This window comes from Diceros bicornis, chromosome 10 (genome assembly GCF_020826845.1).
Source record: "Diceros bicornis minor isolate mBicDic1 chromosome 10, mDicBic1.mat.cur, whole genome shotgun sequence".
Classification (NCBI taxonomy): domain Eukaryota; kingdom Metazoa; phylum Chordata; class Mammalia; order Perissodactyla; family Rhinocerotidae; genus Diceros; species Diceros bicornis.
Genome location: NC_080749.1, coordinates 11,485,029 through 11,507,336, shown reverse-complemented (window position 1 = coordinate 11,507,336; position 22,308 = coordinate 11,485,029). Strand labels below are relative to the sequence as shown.

Below are 22,308 nucleotides of genomic sequence, written 5' to 3'. Positions count from 1 at the left end.
GCGTGCACACATGTCCCCCGCCCACGGTATGACTTTGATGGAAGCATGGAAAAGCCCCACTGCCCTTCAGAGTCACCACGTGACTGAGCCAGCCACGACTCCGGAGGTCTCCCAGACCTTATTTTTAAGGGAGACAAGAGACCCAGAGAGGCAAAGAGACTCATGGAAGCGAGGGTCTTGGGTCCTAGGACCCCTGATTCTTGGCCCCCTGTCCTTTCCAACTCTCCCCACCCCCTCATCCTCTGCTTTTCCACCTTCTCTGAGAGCCTTGAGGCTTCCTCCCTCTGTTCCCCTGACAACAACAAAAGAGGCTTTTGCATTTTTTTCATCAACTCATTAATGATTTTCAGACCTTAAGTTATTCAGGCCAGCCCCTGAAGCCACACTGGACTTGGAAACTTGGGACACCCTGCTCAGCCGGCTCCAATTGTTCCTGGTGAAGCCCCTCTAGGTTAACAGCTGTTCCGAAGGGCTGGACAGGAGGTCACCAGGGCAATGTGTGACCTTTATGTAGGACTCCAAGCCAAGACTTCAAACTCCCCACCCCATCCTGCCCTTTCCAAAGGCACACCACCCCTTCCCCAGCAAATCCTATTGTTCCCCCATTCAAAAGTCTCTGGGTCTTTATTGCAAAGGTGCAACTTGGTAAACAGGAAAAGGTTTATCACAATCTTGCAAACACACACTTGTGATGGCCTGAGAATAAAGAACTCAGCTTTGGGCTCCTGGGTCAAGACGGTGGTCTGAGCACATGTGTATATCTTCTTTCCCCCTGGGGATCACTTTTAAAAATTGCTGCTGCCAAGGAGAAGCCACAGCCTAGACTAGGTGGTGTGGAGGGTACAGCCTTGGGAGGGGCTGCCCTGCCCAGCAGGCCCAGATCTCTGGACTCTGAGCTCACAGGAAAGACAATGGACAGAAGTGGGAAGTGCTACGGCTTTTCTGTATTTTAACAAAATGAGAAAAATAAAACCTACAGCTTTAGTTCATCTGAGTCCTATGGAAGGGACAAGCTGCTGAATTAGGTGGCTAAAACATTTTCATACCAAATTACAATGTGTGTTCCTTTTTGGTATTTATTATTTTCTACTTCTTTGTAAACCACAAGATTTAACTATAACCATTAGGAGAAGATAAGAACAACAGATGGCAGTGGGTGTTTCAGAGAATGGAAGACTCTATTAACAGCAAACTTAATGTAACAGATCTTTATTAGACCCTCATTTGGAATTAAGAAATAAAAATATTAGCCTACCACATTTTTAGAATTAAAATTTAGCCTGCCATCACTTGGCCTGGGAAGTGGCCTCTCTTAGGTCTAAACTAGACACCTTGAAAGGCTGGAAGTCAGAAGACCAAAGGGCTAGTTCTGGTTCTATGTGACCTTGGTCAAGTTATTACACTTCTGTGTGACTCAGTTTCCTCAAAAAAGGAAATGACTGGTATTGACCTTCCCCTAGGACTAGTGGGTAGAACTAGAACATGAAAGAGTACAGAACATCAGAAAGTGATATGACCTGGTATTGTTGAGACAGGTAAAGGGTGAGAGAGCAGGAAGAGAAGAGAAAGCCAGTTGTGAAAACGGTAGAGCCAAACATGGGCTAAGTTACAAAAAAAAAAAGTGAGCTTCCCAATGACAGCCTGTGTCCCGGAAAAGAAGATCCAGTAAGAATCAGGGGCCTTTAGCAAGGGGGCCAAGGCAATTCCAAGGGGATTCCATAGTCTCTTCAACAACTGGAGTTGGAACAACTGGATATCCACATGCAAAAGAATGAAATTAGACCCCTACCTCACACCATATACAAAAGTTAACTCAAAATGTATCAAAGGCCATTGTGAGGGCTAAAACTATAAAAATTCTTAGAAGAAAACATAGGCACAAATCTTCCTGACCTTGGATTAGGCAATGGTTTCTAAGATATGACACCAAAAACACAAGCAACAAGGGAAAAAAATGAGTATCTTGGATATCATCAAAATTAAAAATGTTTGTGTTTCAAAGGACATCATCAGAAAGTAAAGACAACCCACAGGATGGGAAAAAATTTTTACAAATCATATATCTGATAAAGGACTTGCATCTAGAACATACAAAAAACCCATACAACTCAATAATAAAAAGACAACCCAGTTAAATATGGGCAAAGGATATGAATAGACATTCTCCAAAGAAGGTATACAAATGGCCAACAAGCACATGAAAAGATGCTCAACAGCATTAGCCATCAGAGAAATGCAAATCAAAACCACAACGCACTACCACTTCACACCCACGAGGATGCTATAACCAAAAAAACATAATAGTAAGTGTTAGTGAGGATGCAGAGAAAGTGGAATCCTCATACAGTGCTGATGGGAATGTAAAACGGTACAGCTGCTTTAGAAAACAGTCTAGCAGTTCCTCAAAGAGTTAAACACAGAGTTACCATGTGACCCAGGAATTCCACTCCTACGTATATTCCCAAAAGAAATGAAAACATGTTTATACAAAAACTTGTACAAATACGTTCATAGCAGCATTACTCATAATAGCCAAAAAGTAGGAACAACTCAATTGTCCATCAGGTGATGAATGGATAAACAAATTGTGGTCTATCCACAGAATGAAATACTATTCAGCTATAAAAAGGATTGAAGTACTGATACATGTTCAACATGGAGACCCGAGAAAACATTATGTTAAGTGGAAGAAGCTAGTCACGCAAGACCACATATTATGACTCCATATACACAAAATGTCCAGAACAGGTAAATCCATATAGAAAGTAGCTTCATGGTTGCCTGGGACTAGGGGAGCTGGGGGAAAAGTGGGAGAGTGATTGCTCAAACACGGTTTCTTTCAGGAGGCGATGAAAGTATTCTAACACTAATTATGTCATTCTGTGAATTTTACTAAAAACCATAGACTTGTACACTATAAATGGGTAAACTGGGTATGATATGTGAATTATATCTCAATGTAGCTGTTCCATGATCCTCCCTCCCCCCACAAAAAGGAAAAGGAATCAGGAGCCCATCCTTACTCTGTAGGAACACAACACCTGTGGTCCCAAACTAATTAATAATAGAGACTCATTCACTCTCCGAAGTGTCCTGGTTTGTATGATAAATTCACGTCATCACCCCATCACTATGTGTTATCAGGCAGGTGGCTTTGCCCTGCTGGGCTTCAGTTTCTCCATCTGTAAAACAAGGTCTACCCAGTTCTGATAATCCCTGATCCTAGAACTATATTCCCCAAAAGCTCCACTTTAGAAGCTGTAAAATCCTGCTCAGTTGGTCACAGGGTTCACCACGCTTAGGAAGACGAACCTAAATTAGCAAAGAGTGGAAGCCCTGGGCCAGTACAGATCACCAGGTCCTGGGAAACAAGTGACCCCAAGACTAATTCCTGAGCCTGCCAGTTACTGATACTCAAATTTCCCCACAGTTAGGCCACTAAGGAAGGTGATCCAACCACTCCAATGCAAGCAAAATGCCCTAAACACACCCCTACAAATGAAGAAAGATAAACATTTAAATGGGGGCCCTCACAGAAAATACGAGGTCCCTAGGAAACTTGGTAAGTTTGGCAGTGGTTAACCAAGGTCTTCTCTAAATGGGATTTGATAAGTCCATCCAAGAGGGCCTGGTCATCTGATTATCAAATGGAATGCTCATTTCTCAGTCCTCCTTACCCGTGATTGCTTAGGAAATAAAATTATATCAAAGCAGCTCAAGAGGAATCATTCTGTTCTCATCCCTTTTGTACTCATGAGTATGTGCCTGAGCAGTCTTTCCATCCTCCCCCTCTCTCTCCCAAGGGCTTTAGAACTAGGTCTGTGTAGCAGGTCCCAGACGTGTATTGTGGTGTCTACCACACCAATGCAGAGACATGAGCCCATCTCTGGGCTCTGCAGTAGCAGACCCTTAGAAACAAGGTAAAGGTGAAAGAAGCAGGAGGCAGAGCATAAACCCCACTCCCATCAATCCATCCAAGAACAGGAAAGACGGATGTTCACCAGGGTCACTGAGAAGGGAAACTAACATGAAGATAGGAGAGTGGTGGCAAACTGCCCCCACCTAGTCAGCAGTCCTGGTCACAGAGCCAGTTACCAGAGAAGAAGGTGAAGGTTTGGGGGTGAGGCAGAGCTTTCTCTGGAGCAAGAGAGTGCTCAGAAGGAACCAATACAGTTGGCACCAAGATATCCAGCAAACTAGCCTCCAACTAAGAGAGCAAGGGATTTCAGAGATGTCCCCACTGTTTGCCTCTTGAGAAGGGCAGGGCTGGAAGAAAGAACAAGGGACCAATCAAAAGCTGGAGGCCAAGAGGAAGGGAGAGAGGAGCCATTGGCTTTCTGCATGCCCGAGACTTTGCATCCACGGGTTTCTGCTGGTTGTTGGTCTGTGGCTTTCATAGACCAGGCAAGCTCCTTCCTAGCCACAGCTTCCCAGGTAAGGCCGCAGCTTACAGTGGTGCAATTTCTACATCCAAGGGGTCCATGGGGCTGGGAGTTGGAGGCAGCCGCACACTCTACTCCTGCTCAGAGGCCACATTTCAGGATGATGTGGTAGCCGTCATTGCTCTCGGCTGCAAAAGAGAAACACTGGGCATTTTACAGAAAGAAGGCACCATGCCGTGGCATTTGGCAGTCACAGAAGGTGTGGTATTAGGGTACCAGCAGAAGACCTACCACGAACATTGGCAGGGACCACCAAAATAACGCTGCGCAGAGCAAAGTGTGCTGACAAAAGCAGAGATTTCAACACACGCCTTCGCATCTGCCTTGTTGAGTTTCTTTATGACAAGGGATCTTTCCACCACAGCCCTTGGCCCAAGGACTAAAGATTTGGCCCAAGGAGGCTTTGGACAAACTGTGGTTCTCGGGGTATTATGGCTCCCAGGCCTCTGAAGGCACTCGTTGGCTGGATCCAGAGAACAGGGGGAGGGGAGAGGCCTCATCACGGTCTCGGGTCTTCGGGGGGCTTTCATTCTGACATACTCCACACACTCACCTTCCCAGCCCTAAGGGGGGTCACAACTGGTCTCTCCCTTCTGGAACACTAGTTCTTCCTCAGACACCTTCCTCAGGCGGGCCCTCCATGTCCCACCCCCACCCCAGTCCCCAATCCCCCCAGCCTGCAGATGCAGCAGCTGTATCCCTCCACGCTTCCTCTTCCTGGAGACCCTCATTTTAGAAAAGCTCAAAGGCATCTCACTTCTTGGCCCTGGGTTCATGGAGAACACACTGCCTGCTGGAACTTCCCTTTTGGAAGTGACTTTGGGGCCAATCGCACCGGTTCTCCCATTTCCAGGGCTAGCTTTCACAGGAAGTCTGTGTTTCTTTTTCCCAGAGGATATTGCCAGGTAACGTTCTCAAGGGGGCCACTCTGCAGGCCCCACTCATCGGGCCAGCTCTTCCCTCACCCCATTACCCCAGGGGGCACAGACTTCAATCAGGTAAGAAAAGGGGGGGCTTTACCTTTTAAGGTACTGAGGACAAAACAGGATTCATCTTGGAAATTCTGCACCATCTGAAAGGCAAAGGAGACCATGTCCCTTCAACAACAAGCTCAAAATACAAAAAGCTCCAGTGACCCTGAGCCCAGTCAGAAATGACAGTCACCATGTTTACACAAACGCAGGAAAACAGTTATGCTTAACTTTGACAAAATGTGATCCAAATAAATGTATGAAATGATTACAATTTTAAGTAACAAAAAACTGAACACAAAGGATGGAAAGAAGCTTGGAAGGGAACCAAGAGGCATTTAATACAGGACTAAATTTTTTGTTTGTTTACTTTTTTTACGCTTTTTCCTAGTTACCAGGTCCTCCAATCCCCATAATGGACACATTATAGGAGGGTGTATGTGTATAACAGCAACTGATAAAAACCTAAAGTGCTTTAAAAACACTCTCGGTGATTAGCAGGCCCTGCATATCAGAGCCGTAGGAGGACCAAATATAAACAGACCCCACTCTCTGTGTCTACAAATGTGGCAGGAGTTGAACCATTACTCACCAGCCACCTCTGTGGAGCTCTCGTTTTGATTAACTACAGTGACCTTGGACAAGTCGAGCTGTTTTCTTCCTGTCTCTATGCCCTATCTATAAAATGCGGCTGTTTCAAGGATAAAAAAATATATAACGAGGATGCAGAGCTATGAGAAGTGGCAGTCACCACTGGTGGGGTGTTCATCTGTCTAACTGCTCTATAGAACTGTCCGCGGGACCAGAAAAGATGACGCTGCCCATTTCTGCTACAGGCAGACGCCCTAGATAAACTCCTGCACGTGTATGTGCAAAACACACCTAAGAATGTTTACAGCGCACTGTCTGTAAGAGTGAAAACGAGAAGCAGCCCCCATGTCAATCAACAGCGGAAGAAGCAGGAACACACCGCGACCCAGTCACACTGTGCTCCTCAGCGGCACACCTCAACAGGTGCGGATCTCCAAATATAATGCGGAACGAAAAAAGAAAGTCACAGAAGAACGCACTATTATTCCACTTACGTGAAGTTTTAAAATAGGCAAAAATAAACAATAGATTGAGGAGGAACAAGGGAACGATTAATATGAAATTCAGACCAGCAGGCAGAGGGGTGGAGTGGAATATGAAATTAGCCAAAAAGGGGCTTTGAACATGACGCTGTGTTAGCCTAAGTGCAGGTCCTGGGTATTTTAACTATTCTTTAAACTGTACAGATAAGTTTTATATACCCCTTGCATATGTATGCTGTATTTCACAATATAAATTTAAAGAATATTAAAAACATACACATATACATAAACATACACACCGCACACACACACTAGCCAACACAACAGCAAAAGCCCTACCAATGTAAAAAATGCAACCCACATTTTATTGCCTGCTCTGGATTATTGCCCCAAATCCTGCAAATCCGTCCACCTGCCGACCCCTGCCCCTCCCCGCAGGGCCTAATGATGCATGAAGTACATTTGTTCTATACTGCCGGCCTGCTCCCTCTAGGACTCTTGGCAGCCAGGCCACTTGGGCATGCAAAGCCCTAAACACAGCCCACCCGGGCTTAATCAGTAACTCCCTTGTTTAATTAAGTGCCCTTGCACCCCAGGGGCCGGCTCTGTGGCTGGCCAGGTTGCCTCCAGCGCTCCAGGCAATTAAGAACCAAAGGTTTCCAATTGATTCAGGGTTAAGAGGCAAGGAGACTTCGGGAATAAGAATCGCCTACTTAGCTCAGGTGGCATTTGAGTTCTGTTCTCTGCTTCACTTGCTTAACTGCCTACTCTTGAGGCACAGGGCAAGCTGGGGAAGGAACTTCCTCCAGGAACCCACAAAATTGCAAGGGTTCCGCACATTCTTGGCTTTTCTCTTCACAAAAGAAATTCATTCTGAAATGCAAAGTGACCAGTTTTCCAAGCCACAACAACTGCCCACTGCTCAGAGCATTTTAACCTTCCTGGCTGTTCTAAAGTAAGTTCCCAGGTCAGGAACTCTATGCTTGGTTTTCTTTATCTGTGAAATGGGCGTAAAAAAAATAGCTGCATTAGATTTGATGGAATGGAATGATATGGAAGTTCTTAACTGGTGACAAAAATAGCAAGTTGCAGATAAACGTCCCGCTGGATCTTTGTTGTGTGTTTTAAAAACCCACACCTACACACACTCAGGCACACAACAGCCACGCGCACAAAAAATTATCTGGTCAGAATTACATCAAACCTAATACGAACTTCTCTAAGAAAAGAGAGCGGGGAAGATGAGGGCCTTTCACATGGCCTTCTGCTGTTCTACACTGCTGGACTTAGACTAACTGTGAACTACTTTTTAATTAAAAAGGAAGGAAAACACCACCTTGCCAACCTCCAGGATGAAACACCCATGAAACGGAGACTCTCATTTAAGGGGTTCTGGCAATTGTAATGACAAGTGGCAACAAGATTATTACTAATAGTGACAATTTATGAAATATACAGACCATTAAAAGCCTTACATTTCATACATTGTCAAATTTACAGATCTCTCCACTTCTTGCTCCCAAAATAACAAGTGCCCAGCACTGTCAATTACAACAACGCCGCTTCTTTAGTGTCTCCTGGTACCTGACACTGTTTTCTCATTTCCAGTGGGTATAATTATCCCCATTTTGCAGATGTGGAAACTGAGGCTCAAAGAGGTTTAGTAAATTTGCCCAAGGCCGCTCAGCTCCTAGAAGCCAGTTCCAGGCGGGGAGAGCAATGCAATTCCAAAGCCCACATCTTCTCTACTTTCCCAGCCACCATTCCCGCACTGTCTCCTCTATAATCCTCCACACAGAAGCTTCCAGAGTTCCCACGGCCGGCTTAGGGTCTGCTGCTGGCTGAGCCCAGGGCTCAGGGTCCCACCCCTGCTCCCATTGGCCCCGCTCTTTTTTTAAAGGCTTCATTTCAGGAGGGGTTGTATGGCCTGCTGGCTCAGAGCCTGGTCTCTGCAGCTGGACTCCCTGGGTTCCCACCACAGCCCCACCCCTTACCAGCTGTGTGACCTGGGGCACTTACTGAGCCTCTCTGTGCCTCAGTTTCCTACCTGTGAAGTGGGATAATAGCACCCACCTCATGGGGAGGCTGTCAGGAGTCACTAGGTGTGCATTTAGAACAGTAGCCAGGACACAGTAAGCACCAGATAAATGCTGGCCCTCCCTACTATTATTATTAAGAGGAGGGGTCCAGGATAGAACAAGCTTAAACGCCTGCTCTACAACGTGCAGGAATATCCACATGTGTCGGCAAACCTGTTTAATCACCCCCTCCTTAGCCGTGTGTGGGATCAGGTCACTCGACGGCTCAGTTCTAATAGGGCCCTGGGCAATACCTGTGCCCTCTGCCAGCAGCTGCGTGTGCCCTGCACAAGTCTGTGTGACCAGGGACAAACCCAGGAGGGTTGTGGCACCTTCACCACTTAGCAGAGGAGGCCTCTGTTCTCTCCCGAGAGCCACAGCCTCTCCATCGCCCAACCCCCAGTCCACCTCCTCTCTCTGGGGCCTGCCGCCTGCCCTGGGTGAGCACCCCTCTCCTGACTTCTCCCGGCGCTCACTGTAAGCACCCTGCAGGCAGGGGTGCGGTCTGTCCTCCTGGTTCCTACATGGCACCTGGCCGAGGGTGGGGTACAGAGTGGATACTCAACAGCTCTTCAGAGCCCCGTCCTGGCCTCAGAACTCTCTCCCTCGTGGCACTCCAGATGAAACCTGTTTGCCACCTTTGAGTAAAGTCATCCCCAAACCCCGCAGGGGGCATTCCCAAAGCAGGCTCTCCTGCTCCTCCCTGCAGCCCAAGGCCCCAGCTCATCAGGCTCGAGTCGCACTCACCTCGTTGCTCACCACCACGTGGATGCCCGTGGGGCCCTGCCGGTAGACTCGGTGGATGTGCTGGGGGGAGATGCTGTACAGGTTGGCGATCTTCTCAATCAACTCCAAGGTGGTCAGCTCTTCCAAGAAGATGGCGTGGTACACTGGAGGACGGAGGAACAGGTCCTTCCATGGAACAAGCACCTGCCTGCCCCCACCTCCACTCCGAGAAATCAACAACTCATTTGTAGAGACACCCATGCCCAGGTTGATTCCGCAGGATCTGGCTGCAATGGGCACAGGCCTAGAAGCCACACGGCTGAGAGCGCAGGTGCCAGGCCTCTTTTCGACAAGTGAAAAGATGCCAGCCTGTGGCTCTTTATGCCCGTTTCAGTCTCTCTCGGGTCACTTACACAAAATGTAGAATTCCTGGAACCACCCTAGACCCAACGACACCCATTTAGGGGTGCAGCCTGGAGGCTGGAGGGACAATGGCTGACAGAAGCTAACAGTGATTCTGATGTGTGGCCAGACGTGCATCCCACTGGGAGGGAGGAGGAAATCCCGTGTCCCCTTTCCTTTCTCTCCATGGCTTAAAGGGCTTACTGGAGGGCTTCAGGGGCAGAGTGAAATTTAAAGATAATTGCTACTTGACAGCAGAAGAGAGAGGGTCCCATCCCTGCCCTTCCCACAACACAAATGACCCTCAGCTCTAGCACCATGACTCCAAAGGAAGAAGGGGGTGCGCTAGGAATGTCATCAGCCCGTCAGAAGACAATGTGACCCCGACGCTGAAAATGCTTCCTTATACAAAACCCAAAAGTCCATGGGCGTCCCGGGGCGGGGGGATGACTCAGTGTTCGGGGTCCTCAGGTTCCTCAAAAGTAAAACACACAAGATTAAACTAGAGGTTCCCAAACTCCTCCCTCAACTAAGGGGACCCTGGTTCAAAAAAACTCTGAGCAGAGCCCAGTACTTTAAAAGTGTGCAGGCGTGCACACACACACACACACACACACACACACGGTGGCTCCCTTCAAAAGGGGCGGCAGAGGCTACAAGGTTCCAGCCATGCAACAGAGGCGCCTTCCCAGTATTTCTAACAGGCCGACCCACATTCGATTTTGTTCAGAGAACGTGCTCACTGCATAATGTTCCTTCATCACTGACAGCAGGTAAGAACCCCAGGCCTCTCTTCGAAGATTCCTTTTTTAGAAGAGAATTCTAATTGTGCTTAATTTTTACAACTTTTCAGAGCCTGTTCCACTTTTCTGATTTTACTCCTCAAGTAAATCAGACTGAAGGCAAAATAGAACTAGAACGATTGCAGGCAGCACGTTTTGCTGTGAGCTTTCATCACGGGCCTTTCCTGCACCCAGCTGCACGTGCCACTAGGAGTGCGCGGAGCGAGCAGAAGGGTGATCGGCCACTCCTCTGAGCTCCTCTCCAGCCCCAGCTCATCAGCCGCTGGGGGCAGTTTAGGGAAACAAGAGGCTCTCAATGGGGCAATCTTGGGTTCAAATCCCCACTCTGCCACTCCCTGGAAGCAAGACCTTGGCCAGTCTCTACACTTCCCGGGGCCTCAGGCATGCGGGGGACAGCACCGCACCACAGGGCCACCAGGAGGTTACATCATGTGCTCTGTGCACAGTGGCTGCCCTTTCCCGGGTGCGGGAAACCCGGGCTCTGTCCTCCACAGGCTAACAGCTGAGAAGCAGGCAAAGGACCTGGGCATTCACCAGAAATGTACAGAGGCCAGACTGAGGGCTCTGAAGCCAGCTGCCAGGGTCCCACTGTTTGGATCCTGGCTCTGCCACTTACTATGCTGTCATCTTGGGCTAGTCAACTGCTCCATGCCTTAGTTTCCCCCACAGCAAAATGTTAGCAACAGTTTCTACTATGAGAAACAAACAAGTGAACACATGGAAAGCCCTAAGGACAAGACTTGTTGAGCACTTATTGATCAGGAGGGACCTGCAGAGAGGCGGACAGGGCACTCTCCCACGCTCTCTGTAGACGATACAGAGCACTGACTACGCAGGTGTCCAGATGGACAGCTTTTCAGACTCTCAGCCCTCACGATGCTCAGAAACAAGGAGCTTTATATGCACCATCTCATTGAAACCTCACCCCTCGGGGAGGTGGGTGTTGCTCTCTTTATTTTACACATGGAAGCTGACACACAGGCCCTGGTACCCTGCCCAAAGCCACACGGCCAACAGGTGACATGGTCTGCAGGGACTGGTATTCAGCTGACCTCAAAGCTTGTGTCCTCTCACCCACCAAACTGCCTCAAAACTGCCAACCCAACAAAGTCACACACTCCTGAGGAAGACCCTTTAACTCCTTAGTGCTCGTGCAGCAAACAACCCAAATGGGACTCATCTGGCCTTGGGAAATCACAAGAGGAAGTGTTCCCGGGAATACAGGCATCGAGCATCACTTGTCACCAGCCTGGAAGCGAGAAGGCCCAACTCCCGATTCTACCAGGGGTAACTAAGCGGCACTGGAGGGACACATCACCTCTCCAGGCCTGTTTCCCCAGGTAGAAAATAAGGACGCTGGACCAGATATTCTGGGAGATGCCTTCCACCTTGAACACGCCAATCTCAGGATGAGGTTTAACAAAAACTTACCATGCATGAAACCAAAGTGAGGGGGATCAGGGGAAACGTTCTCAGCGAGAGGACTTGGGTTGTCTCCTCCCTCCTTTTGCCACCCTGTAACCGGCCATGGTGGGGAGGGTCTCCTCACAACTCACCACACAGACTGGGGTCCCCGCTGCCATCCCGCTTCTGCTGTAGGGGTGCTCGGTTCTGCTCCAGCTCCTGACAGACATAAATGGTCATCTTGGGCCTCACATTCCTGGCAGGAGGAAAGGAAATAAATAGCAGGTATGGGGCACAAAGCTCTGTTGTTCCAGAATGTTCCAGAACACAGGGTGGAAGTAACAGTGGGAAGGACTGGGGAGAGAGAAAGAAGGCTGCCAGGATTCGGAATGCCTTTCGCTCAGGGGTGTGGGGGCCAGAATCCCATCCAGGCAGACTTGTAATGGCTTCACGCAGGCTTGCCTTGAGGCAGAGGGATGGACCATCTCTCTGGGTCCTGCAACCTGCCAAGAGGGGCCTCTGCCCAGAACACAAATCTCAAGATAGGAGGTGTTTGAGAAGGATAATAACAACAACTTTCTCTGGCTTACTCTGCACCAGGCACTATCTCAGAACTTTACGTGCATAACTCATTTCATCCTTACACAACCTACGAGAGAGCCAGGACCATCCTCCTCATTTTACAGATGAGGAAACTGAGGCTCAGAGGGGTTATGGGCTTGACCCCAGCTGCAAAGCTCATGAGAGGCAGACCTGGGATTCAAACCTAGGCTCTCTCTCTCACTCTAAAACTGTGCTGTATATGTGCAGCTACTAAAATTTAAATTATTAAAGTTAAACAAAATTTAAAACTCAGTCTGTCAGTAGCATTAGCGTCCGATCAAGTGCTCCAGGCCACATGTGTCCAGGGTTGCTGTACTGAACAGCGCACTACAGAACTTCCACCACGGCAGGAAGTCCATCAGACACAGCACTGCTCTACAGTCTGCCCTGAACACCGCTGCATGAGGCTGAGCAACCTACACCAGTCCTCGCCTTCCCTCCGGGAGAAGGTAGCTTGAAGCCCAGGACAATGCAAGCATCTGAGAACCTGGGGACGTGGCCAAGGGGCTGAGATCCAGAGGCTAAGGCTCCCGTCAACTGAGAAGAGGGAGGGGCTCCAGGCAGGGTCTGCTGCAGCCAGCTGCATCTCATCACAGCGTCTCACTCACCTGTTCTGGCCTCGTGCATCTCTCATGGTGCCTCCTCCCACACTTACCCCCAGAGGAGCCCCATCCCCACCTGCCACACCCTGCCTCCAGCTGGAAACTGACACCCACCTGCCTTTGATGGCATTAAAGAGCCGGATCCCATCTGCAGGGCCACAGATCTGAACCAAATCATCTCGAGACATCTTCAACAAGTCAGCACCTAGGCAGGTAAATGGGGGCACCCATTATGTGGGACACAAAGAAAAGGCTCCACCCCCAAGCACCTGCAGACCCTGCACTGGGGTCATGGGACAGGGGACAGGGAAGAGCCAGCCTCACCCTCAGTGGGCACCAGACAACATCAGATCACAGCCCAAGAGATGTCAGAAGTTAAACGACCGGTGTTCACAAGACTCAGTAGAACAGACAGGCATTGACGGAAGCCAATAGGTCCTCCCTGCCTGTGCCTGCCTGCACTCCCTCTGTGCTTTTACTGGCAGATACGCATACAGCTTATCGGCATGGAGCATTGATTACATGTGCACCTGTCTGTATAGAAGTACACGGCTCACTGGACGCTGCCATTCTGACTGCACCCGTGCACTCAGCACACAGACCAAGAGGCAGAACACTGCCACCATCCCACAGCACCCTTGTACCAGCCATTCCCCTACCTCTGGGGAACCATTGTCCTGACTTCTTACCATACAGACGAGTTCTGCTTGTTTTTTGAAATTTATGTAAATGGACTTGAACAGTATGCACTCTTCTACGTCTGGCTCCCTCTGTCCAAGTTCTGGTTAAGGGCTCATTCATGTTGTATGTAGTTACAAATCATTCATGCCCATTATTAGATATTATTCGTTTCATGAATACACCACAATCACGTATCCACTCTCTGCTGAAGGGCATTGAGGGTGCTTCCAGTTTGGGGCTATTAAGAATTAAGCTCTACGAACATTCTCATATGTGGATGCAGTCCCTTCCTCAAAGCCCAAGGAGTCCCCTAAAGCCTTGTGCCCATGTGGACTCTCCAAGATAGAGTACAGTATCAGCCTTCTGCTGAAAACCTGTGGACAGTCACGTGGCCTAGAGCCACAAGGTACATCCCTTTTTCCTGCCACAGTCAATACATAGTTTTAGGTACAATTCAGTAGGCACAATGGCTCTTTCCACTGGGAGTAAAAGCCGAAGTCCTCCCACGGTCCTACCAGGGCCCTCGGTGCCTCTCGGACCTCACCTCCTCCCCTGGTCCACTTGGCCCCAGTCGCCTGCATCCTCTGCTCTGTGGCCACACCAGGGAGGTGCCCACCTTGCAGCCTCTACACTTACACTCTGCTTGGAAAGCTCATCCCCCCCAGTCCCCACATGGCTCGCTCCACTGCCCTGTTCCAGCTCTGCTCAAGGACACCTTCTCAGTAAGGCCTACGCTGACCACCCTACTCAAGACCACAACCAGCCCTCCTCCTTCCTCCTCCAGCCAGACCAGGTCAGGTCCCTCCTCTGAGCCCACCCATCAGACGGGTCACACTGCATTGAAATGGGTAGTTTCCACATCTGCACTGACTCAAAGCTGCAAGCTCCCTGTGGACAGGGTCTCCCTCTCACCCTCCTCACACTGGATGCTGCTTTCCTCCCACTGCCAAAGATGTCCTTGAGAGCCGCCCCTCTAGTTTCGGTCAAATCTTTACTCCCTGTCACTCTGGATTGACTCTACTTGGTGGCAAAGTTCATTGCTCAGTTTACCCTTGTGCCCTTCAGCCCCTGGCCCAGGACTTCTGTTTGATAGCCCATCAGTGAGGGCTTCAAAAACCTTCTAAAGAAGGAAGAACCAGCTTTCCCTTCTCGTCTGTAGATTAACCTCCCTCTCCTAGGTCGTGGCTCTGGAGGCAATGTGATGAGCAGCATTTTGGTAGGAAAAGTGCCAGGGAGGTTTGCTGAGTGTGCATTGGCCTGCTTGGCTAAGCGGCCCTTCCCAGGCAGACCCACAGCTGAGGGAGATCTTGACATAGGCACCCAGGCGTTCTTCTCTAAGTCACACTCGACTGGTCCTTCCAGGGGCAGGACTTCGTATGTTAGCACCTGGCCCAGGGTCAGCAAGTATGCGTGAGTGGCCCACACTACCCTGGGTCCCCGGGACAAAACCACAGCCCCACAGGCACCGAGGGCAAGTCCTGGAAGGTGACCGGCCCTGCTAAGTGTTTCCGAGATCCCTGTGGGTTTCAAACACGATTTAGAGAAGCTCACCCGAGAAGCTGGCAAAGACCCGGCAGAACTGCGAGAACCTGTTGCGGTGGAGCCACTGCTGGGCGTCCTGGATGGAGGCTGACGGCAGCAGGTGCTGCGGGCAGAGAGGAGAGGCCTTGGAATGTGCGCTCGGGCTCTGCCCAGGGACAGGCAGCCAGGGAGCCCGGCCACAGACACTTACGTCACTGCCCACGGGCAGGGCCTCCACCGGGTGGGTCGGAGAGGTATTGCTGCAAAGGAAGAGAAGAGGCAATGAGGGGCGAGGATGCTTTCCGGGACGCAGTAAAGGCCTCCTCACCCGCCTGCTGCTTTCATTTCCCCTCAGCTACAGGACTTGTTTTAAACAAAGCGGGTCCTCGAGAATTTCCCGAGTCAGAGAAATGTCGGCAGGAGCCATGCTCAAGCCCTCGAAATCCCTAATCAGCCCTTTGGGTAGACGAGAAATTCAGATAGGCTACATCCTCCTGGCTCGTGACCACCCCTCCACCCCGAGCATCAGCCCGAGGGAAGGGCAGGCTGACCAAGTAGACTGGGCAGCTCCTCACAGTGACTCGGGGCCTGGACGGCGGCAGCCAAAGAAAGGTCAAACTAACACTCTTCTCTGGGGCGACAGAAGAGGGCAGAGGAATCCCCTGGGGGATTATTCTGCAGGGAATAAGCACCCACAGTTGGGCATCCACCCACAAGAAAAACATTCTGCTGATTTTTCCCTAAAGGGAGGCACACCAGCCCTCCCTCGGGCTCAGTCATCAGGAGGGCACAGACCCGACACCTGGGCCTTTAAGACAAAGACACTTTTAAAAATGACCCTCCCAGACAGACGGCGATGTACATGAATGTACTTAAGTGTCTAACGATACACTTGAAAATGGTAAAATGGTAGACTTTACATTATGTATATTTTACCACGATAACAATAAAAAAAAAACCACCCCCGCAGGGATGATCCCTAGCCGGTCATCAGCAGTAACAGTGGCTGTACTTCATCAAGTGTCTTCAGGGCGCCCGGCATGCTGCACACGTTCCCCCGACCCGGCATGGAATTCCCATTCCCTTGGTAGCAGGGAAACTGAGGCTGAGGGAGGTTAAGGAACGTACCCCCAGAAAGGCGTAGATTTAAGCTAGCACTGCCTGAATCTAAATATGACACCTTTTCTACGTCTCCCCCCCTCAGGGAGGACTCTCCTCAGCTTATAGAATCAAGTTCCTGGACATTCTTGCTTTCCCATTGGTAAAGTTCTCTGTCTGCCAGGCACAGGCTTTGAGGAACCCACAGGTTCTGTGCCCACCTGTTAAACCCGCCTGGTGTTCTCCCTGCGTTCCCCCCGCCCCCACGAACAGCACACGCAGAGCCGTCACCGTGATGCCCTGTGCCACGCAGCCTGGGACAGGTCGGACAGCTGCCCGCCACCCCTGCACTCCTGTCACCTTGAAGTCCACATGGCCTGTGCCTCTGCAGAGTCGGCGGCCAGCAGTGAGGCCGCTTCTGTGTTACAGGCCCTGAAACCGGGGCAGGGAGGATCCTGAGCTGACCCACGCCACCCAGTGAACGTGCACAAGGGCCACAGAAAGAACCAAGAAGGCCCCTCGCAGCCACTGCAGCCATCCAGACAGCCACCTCCTGAGGCCTCACCTGTCTAGGAGGCCATTCTGCCCCGGAGAGCACCTGGAAGGCCATCTCAGGAGGCTGACAACGCACCCGCAGGCCAGCCCTAATTTTACTGGGGGGAGGGGGAAGGGTGGGTTCTGGGCTGCTGCACCACCAGACAGGGTTTATAGAAGTGTGTCCAAGCACAAAAGCTGTGCAAATACTACAAACAGTTGTGAATGCAACACCAGTTAGCTATCCTGAAACCCAAATCAAGGCCAGGCTACAAAAGGAAGGAAGCCAGAGAGAGGAAGGTCAAGAAAGAAACCTATACCCATCACTACTCCAGGGACACCAAAGGGAAAAAGGTCAGACGTACCCTTCGCCAAGACCAAAGCTGCTTGGAGAGCCATTGTAGCTTGGGGATGGGGCGTTGTTCACCTGGTAGGCCATGTCAGGCCACGGAGAGCACTGTGGGAAGAGAGCACAGGGCAGCAGTGACTTGAGGGCAGTAGTCCTCAGGAGGAACTGGGTCTGCAGAGGTGCTGACCCCGGCTCCTCTTCCTCCCAAGCAAGCATCCATCAAAGCCGGCGCATGAAACCACCGATTCTTCAACACCCAACCCGCATTCACCCGGTGCCCACATGAGCCAAGGAGGGTGGGTTACTAGGGCCATAACCAAAGAAATCAAATATGGCAGAGAAGAGACCTAAAATTCAGTAAGTCATCCCTGGAGCAAGAAAAGCACAGGACATGTGCCTCTGAACTTCCTAGCAGTCAAATCAAAGAGAGGAACATCATCGGTCACATGATTCCTGGGTCCACAAGAAGAGAGATAACAAAACAGGCCAGGTGCCCAGGTTTTCCAGGTGCAGACAGATGTGTGTAAATGCATGAAACACGGAGCAGTGGATCACAGACAACTCCCAAACAAGACATCATCAGTAAAGTTCAATATTAAAACCTGCACTATTTGAAAATAGAATCTGCCGCCGGGCCTCAGACGACAGGAGGCACTTTCCCAATCTCCCAGCGCAGCCTCTCATCAACACACTTCTGTGTGTATTCACTACACTTGAGGCATCCTGCTAGGAGCTAGGCGAGACACAGAAACACGAAAGATGTGAACCCTGAACTCAAGGAACTTCTTGTGCAGAAGCCAGAAATGAACACCTGTGCGAGTCTTCCAAGGAAAGCAAAGACAGACAAGTTCGGCCTGTTGGGGGAAGCCAGTGGACAAAGACTTCATTTCTTCCCTTCTCTGCGATGACATCTCTTTGGAGAGGGCCAATTTGAAGCATTCCTGAAGATTTACTATTGCTCCCTGAACCACAGGCTGGTAAATCTTTAACTCTGTTGTGAGCGTGGGCTGGAATTGGTTGGTGCTAAATCCGAGAGCCCGAGGAGGAAGCGGATGAGCTGATACAAGGGGAGCCGTCACCGCACAAGGTCACGGGCCAGGTGGGGATTCGACCAAGCACACCACACTGTGACAAGGGTGGACGTGGCCTGAAGTACACCAAGACCTCTCCTCCACCGGGGAAGTCAGGGGAGAGTCAGCACGGAGAGGCTGAGGCTCAGTGAGAAAGGAAAGGCATCAGTGGGCGGAGGACGGGGGAGCAGAGGGCGCCCTGGGCAGCATCACCAGTGCAGGCATGGATGAGGCGTGGGAAGAACTACCTGGTCTGAGCTCTCATCCATACAGCACAGTCCTGGCCCTGCTCTGCTGCTGAGGGGCCGGCAGGGCTCTTCGTGCACCGGGCTCTCTGCCCACTGTTACCCTCAATCAGATAAAGCACCTGGACACATCTGTCTGCACTGCAAAATGAGCTTCCAGAGTCTTGCTGCCAATACTCTCAAACATATGGCTTATCACACACACAGCTCGTCAGCCAGGAGGGAGCCACTGTTGCCTTAAATGCTCTGTGCCCGGGCCTCTCCTTTAACAGCCTGAACCGGGCCTTAAGCATCTGTGCACGGCTTTCTGAGTAAGTCAGATTATTCAATGAATAATACAACACCGATCAGCTGGCCAGATTGCAGAACACAGTGGAGAACAGGTGTTAAAAATAAAACAACAAGGCTCAGTAAAAGAGGCAACGTCAGCAGCGACCCGTGACAAGAGGAAGGGAGTCTGAAAGCGGGTATCTCAGAAGCACCCTGGACAGGAGGATGGGTGGAGCAGGCTGTGTGGGTGTCAGCATCAGGAAATGCATCCAATACCTATCCAAACAGCAGGCGCTTACCCCCTCTGACCCAGCAATCCACGCCGAGAAGGAAGGCCTGCAGATATTCTTACACACGCAGAACTTTCCACAAGCCAGGTTATTCACTGCACCCTGTCTGCCACGGCAAGAGCCCGGAAACAACCAAATGTCCACCAACAGCCCATCCACACAACGAAGGCTACGCAGCCAGGTAGGAAAAACAGGAATAGGAAACTCTTCATGAACAGATAGGGAACAAACTCCAAGATATGCCATGAAATAAAGCAAGTTGTAGAACAGTACGTCTGTGTACACTGTTGGTGTAAAAACGTGGCCATGGGGCAAATGACTATGAATTGGCTTCATCTGCAGAGAAAGCTGGGCCAGATACATAAGGAACCAGAGACACCAGGTACCCTGAGGAGAGAAACCGCGAGGCTAGAACAGTGTTGGGAGGGATATTTTCTGACGTACACGCTCTTATATCTTTTGAATTTGGGGCCACACGAATATATTACCTATTCAAAAAAAATTAAAATAACCTAATTTTGAAAAGTGTAAATGGCAGCAGAGTTAGAAGCTATTTCTGAAACACCTTCCCGGACACTGGGCCTTATCAGGTGAACACAGCTCCAGACCCGGGAACACACCACAATGTAATGGGCACTCTCAAAAGAAGCATTCACCCAAGATGGGCAATTTTCCAAGAATCTAAACCGACAGCACCATTGCCCGCCCCTGGCAGAAGGCCCTGGGAGGCCATGTCCCGGCACCCGGCTGGCGCACCTCTGCGAGGATGGTGGTTTCATAGGACGGCTGGTACTTCTCCTTCTCTTGCGCGGTTCTTTTCTCCATCTTCTCCCGGTCGGTCTTCTGTTTCCGGTCAGCTCCCTTTGGCTGCAAGTGCAGAGCACAGGGGTCCAATTAGTTCAAAGTGGGCAGAGGTGGCAATCAGAGGAAGATCCAGGGCTGAGCAGTGGCCCCCAAGGCCTGCACCATCCCCACCTCACCCCAATCAGGACCTCACGGACAGGAAAGCATCCCTCTCACCTCCCAGGTATCAAACACATGGTCCTCCTGCCTGGAACCCCTCCCCATCCTGAGGGAACTAAGAGACTGCTACAGGGTCCTGCCACGCAGCTGCTCATGGGAAAAGGCTTCAAAAGATCTGTAGTGGTGGCCGCTTACTGAGGGAAAGGAACCCTCAGGAGCCACAACAAATCCCAGTGCGTTCCTTGGGTTACCCGTGGAGAGTGAAAGGAAGAGGAAGAACCAGGGGCTGCTGGTCGGGGTTTGGTCCATGCTTGTAGTCTGTGAAATCCTGGGCACGGTGTGAAGGCCTCCTGGGGCTCCTACCACGCTCCCAGCTTACCCTCCACACACACGGTAACACTTCCGCCCTGACGCAGCGTGTCCCGTGCACCCAGCCACCCTGAGGAACTGGTAGAAAGTGTCGGGCCTCACAGGTACTATTGTTTCCCCCATGTATAGTTTAGGAAACTAAGGCTCAAGTGATTCAGCAAGACCGGAGAGGAACCAAGTGCCAACCAGGTCAAGAATCCAAGTCAGAGTGTCCAGGTGTGCGCCAACCCCCAGGCCAGCCCCAGCAGGCCCGGCTGATGGGGACCTTCCTGACATCACTGGGACCATCACCTCCAAGGAGTTCACAGCTTGGGTGGCGAGTTCAGACATCAAGACTCTGAGCAGCCCCAGAACTGAGCAGTTTTACTGTGTACACAGCAGACCACACACGGTAGGCAGTCAGTGAAAGAAACTCCTTCTCAAGCTCAATGGCACCTTTGGGGATTTGCACCCTGAAGTGCCTTCCTCAGGCTACAGCTTTTGACTCCCAGCTCAAGGGATTTTAGGACACAGCCCTTGGGGTGATGCCCACACTGGATGGAGGCAGGTTTGCTGGAGGTCATACAGGGACACGAATGACAGATCCAGTGTCCAGGGGGAGAGCCAGGCATGCAGCAGCCATACCCCGGTCATCTGGCCTCCCTGCTCCACCTCCGTTCTCCTGTCCCAGAAAGGAGACCCTTCTTCCCTACCAGAAGCCACAGGGCAAGGTGGCATTACTGCCAGACCATGGCTGAGCCTGCCGATGGAAAACAGCACTCAGCCCCGATGAGGCCTGCGGGGAGCCAGCTGGTCAGAGAGGGGCCCCGCCTTTCCTTTCAGAGGCCATGACATCCCCACAGAGCCCCAGGCACGGCTCCAAGAAGCCGGGAGCTTCCCAGTGACTGGGGTGACCAGGGACGGGGGAATGATGGACAGTTTGGCTGGACTCCGCCTGGCACTTGTGCACACCTGTTTGAACTGCTTCTGTGAATGGGGTGGGTGGGTGGGGTGGCCACACCTGCTCAGTACTCTTGAGGAGCCAGTTTCGGGTGATAGGGACTCCTCTCCCCTGCAAGAGATGCAGAGGCCTTCCTTGGTCACTCAGACAAGGCAGCTTCCGGCCCAATTCCCCCAATAACAGCTGGTATATGGTCAAGGAATCTGGTGGGCAGAGCCCTCAGCTTCCGCCTCAAGGTATGGAAAGGGGAGTTAGTGGGGGCCATGGGAAGAACTGGGCACTCCAAGGCCACAGAGACATTCCTCTCTCCTCCTACTGCCCAGCAAGGCATCTGACCCCCAGGGCACAGACTTCAAGAGCAGCAAAATTACACTGGATACCACTAGACGAGGCAGTGAACCACTACTAAGGGTGGAAGACAGCTAGTGGGACCATGGATGTGGTCTGTACATGGCAGGGAGAGAGGCGTGACTGACGGACAGGCAAAGACCAGCAGCGCAGTTGTGGAGATGTCCACGGTGAACCAGAAGCACGAGATCCCGGAGTGGGCAGTGAGAGCAGAGGCTCCAGCACCCACTGCACCCGCGGACGTGGTCAGCAGACTGATGCTCCCCAAAGACAGCCGTGCCCTAATTCACAGAACACGTGAGGACATCACCTTACATGGCAAAAGGGGTAAGGCTACAGATGGAATTAAGATTGCTAATAGTGTGAGATTAAATAGGAAGATTATCTTGGATCATCCCCGTGGGCCCAATGCAATCAGGGCCCTTAAAAGTGGAAGCGTGGGGAGAAGAGGAGGCCAGAGTGACGCAACGTGAAGACTCAGCCTGTTCTCCCTGGCTCTGAAGAGGGAGGGAGGGACCATGAGCCA

The 22,308-nt window shown here is 51.0% G+C and overlaps 1 protein-coding gene across 2 annotated transcripts in view; it reads right to left on the bottom strand.

The window, feature by feature from the left end:
• Positions 1-605: 605 nt before the first annotated feature.
• Positions 606-22,308, bottom strand: part of TFCP2L1 (transcription factor CP2 like 1) — a 58,064-nt gene continuing 36,361 nt past the window's right edge. For both annotated transcript variants that reach the window (XM_058548790.1, XM_058548791.1), the window contains 9 exons: positions 19,919-20,029; positions 17,304-17,395; positions 15,518-15,566; positions 15,337-15,430; positions 13,219-13,309; positions 12,052-12,155; positions 9,312-9,454; positions 5,463-5,514; positions 606-4,570 (listed from right to left, as the gene is read on the bottom strand). In XM_058548790.1, the coding sequence (XP_058404773.1) occupies positions 4,524-4,570; positions 5,463-5,514; positions 9,312-9,454; positions 12,052-12,155; positions 13,219-13,309; positions 15,337-15,430; positions 15,518-15,566; positions 17,304-17,395; positions 19,919-20,029 (783 nt within the window). In that variant the 3' untranslated portion in view covers positions 606-4,523. The remainder of the gene's footprint in view (positions 4,571-5,462; positions 5,515-9,311; positions 9,455-12,051; positions 12,156-13,218; positions 13,310-15,336; positions 15,431-15,517; positions 15,567-17,303; positions 17,396-19,918; positions 20,030-22,308) is intronic.